The following is a 1993-nucleotide window of genomic DNA, read 5'->3' on the forward strand; positions in this document are numbered from 1 at the left end:
AAATTGTTATTTCTATTACTATATACTATTTGTAAAACAAAATACAAATTTAGTTGCATAATAAAAAAAACCTTTAATTAATAATTCATATGCAACCACAGTTGCATTTGAAATATCATAAAAATTGCTAAAATTATTACTTAACAGCTACAAAAGATACCAAGCAAAATAAGTAATTATTACTTAACAGCTACAAAAGATACCAAGCAAAATAAGTTGCATAACATCTTAAAAATTTTAAGCTGAAATTCTTTCATCAATAATATTTGCAACTTGGAAATAGTAAAAATTGCAAATAAACTGAAATTTATATTTTAAATATTATTCATAGATTTTTAACATATTTAACAATTTATTTTTGTATAGAGTTGCAATTAAACTCGAAAATTATTAGATTAATATTAAATTTAAAATTTTAGAAATTGATAATTGTAAGCGATTTTAATTGCATTGATTTTTAAAAGTTTTGTTGCTATGTTTATTGTCATATTTAATTCCTATAAATTGTGATAACATATACATCGCAGAAGTTGTTTTTAAATATTACTCACTTTTTTAGCAACAATTTCATTAAAATTTTAAAAATTATAATTCATAAACAATTCGTTGATAAATTTATTAAAATATTTTTAATTTTTACTTTTGTTTGCTTTATTAGTTGCATTTACAAAATTTTAGTAATATTGTTATTTTGGTTGAAAAAATTAATTGCTATTTAGACTTTTTTTTTTGTGATGAATATCAAAATTTTCGGGATAATATACCCATTCATTCAAATAGAGATAGCAAAATTAAAGATATTTAATTAAGATACAACAAAAACATTGCATTATATATATATATATATATATATATATATATAATTGCATAAAATGAAAATATCATTATTCAATAACATATAAAAAAGCATGCACACAACTTCAAATATATAAAACTGGTGGTAGCCATATAGGGTCGATAATTAATTGAGTACAATAACAAGTAGTAAATGAGGGGTCCACGATGACCCGCCTACATGTTTTATTCTCTCAAAATAATAATAAGAAAAATAGATAACTTTGCGCCTGCTTAGGTTCTGAGCTCGAACTCGTGTCGGCGATGTTCGTAGATCGGCTTAAGTGACCCTGAAAGAAGAAATAGTTAATTAATTTAAGTAACAAATTGTGTATGTATATATAAGCAGTAGAGATTATAGGTAGGTAGGGAGATTGAGAGCTGACTTGTTGCAGTCGGTGGAAGGGGCGATCTTGTATGGAATAGAAACGCCGCATTTGCCAGGGATTCCGGGGGCATTTGGGTAAGAGTTGGAACCGATGAGTGTTTTAAGACAATAGCAAGCTGCCTGGCGGTCGGCGGTAGTGGCGGCATTTCTATATAGGTTTTTAACTCCGGTGCAGCAAAGAGCTGGGATTGTCCCACCACTTCGTGCGTAGCCAAGGCAGGGAGATAAGGCACTCACCACGGAACCGCATGTTACCGCTGCTTGTGCATGAGGTGCACTCACTACCATGCACATCACAATCAGACAAACAATTCCTGATGAGCTACCCATGATTGATGATCAAATATCTATAACTCTGAATTTCTTTTCTTCGATGATGATGATGAGTGATTCTTATATATCATGTCCTTGCAACCATTCCATTTATATAGTGAAAATATGTATATGGAGCTTTTATTGTGTATTTGCCACGTGGAATTAATGCATCAATTATAATTTATTCATTTATTTCTCAATTTCATAGTTTTTCTTATTTTATGACTTATAACTAATCACACTTGATAACTTGATTATATGATTTGTGTGGGTTCCTACTTCCTATACATAGTTAATTTTTCTAAAAAAAAGTATAATCTCTCGTAAGTATGATCTTCATTTTAATTAATTAATGAATCCTAATAGTACAAAAATGATATAAAATTTAGAAATTAGAATTATATAATGAATCCTAATAGTACAAAAATGATATAAAATTTAGAAATTAGAATTATA

The 1993-nt window shown here is 27.9% G+C and overlaps 1 protein-coding gene across 1 annotated transcript; it reads right to left on the reverse strand.

Annotated features, from left to right (window-relative positions):
* Positions 1 to 865: 865 nt before the first annotated feature.
* LOC124936488 (non-specific lipid-transfer protein 1-like) lies at positions 866 to 1623 on the reverse strand. Its single transcript, XM_047476991.1, has 2 exons — positions 1221 to 1623; positions 866 to 1124 (listed from the first exon to the last, which is right to left on the reverse strand). Exons 1-2 carry the CDS (start codon positions 1550 to 1552, stop codon positions 1115 to 1117), a joined length of 342 nt encoding a protein of 113 aa, XP_047332947.1. The 5' UTR covers positions 1553 to 1623; the 3' UTR covers positions 866 to 1114.
* Between the last annotated feature and the right edge of the window lie 370 nt (positions 1624 to 1993).

The sequence above is a fragment of the Impatiens glandulifera genome, chromosome 4 (genome assembly GCF_907164915.1).
Source record: "Impatiens glandulifera chromosome 4, dImpGla2.1, whole genome shotgun sequence".
Lineage (NCBI taxonomy): Eukaryota > Viridiplantae > Streptophyta > Magnoliopsida > Ericales > Balsaminaceae > Impatiens > Impatiens glandulifera.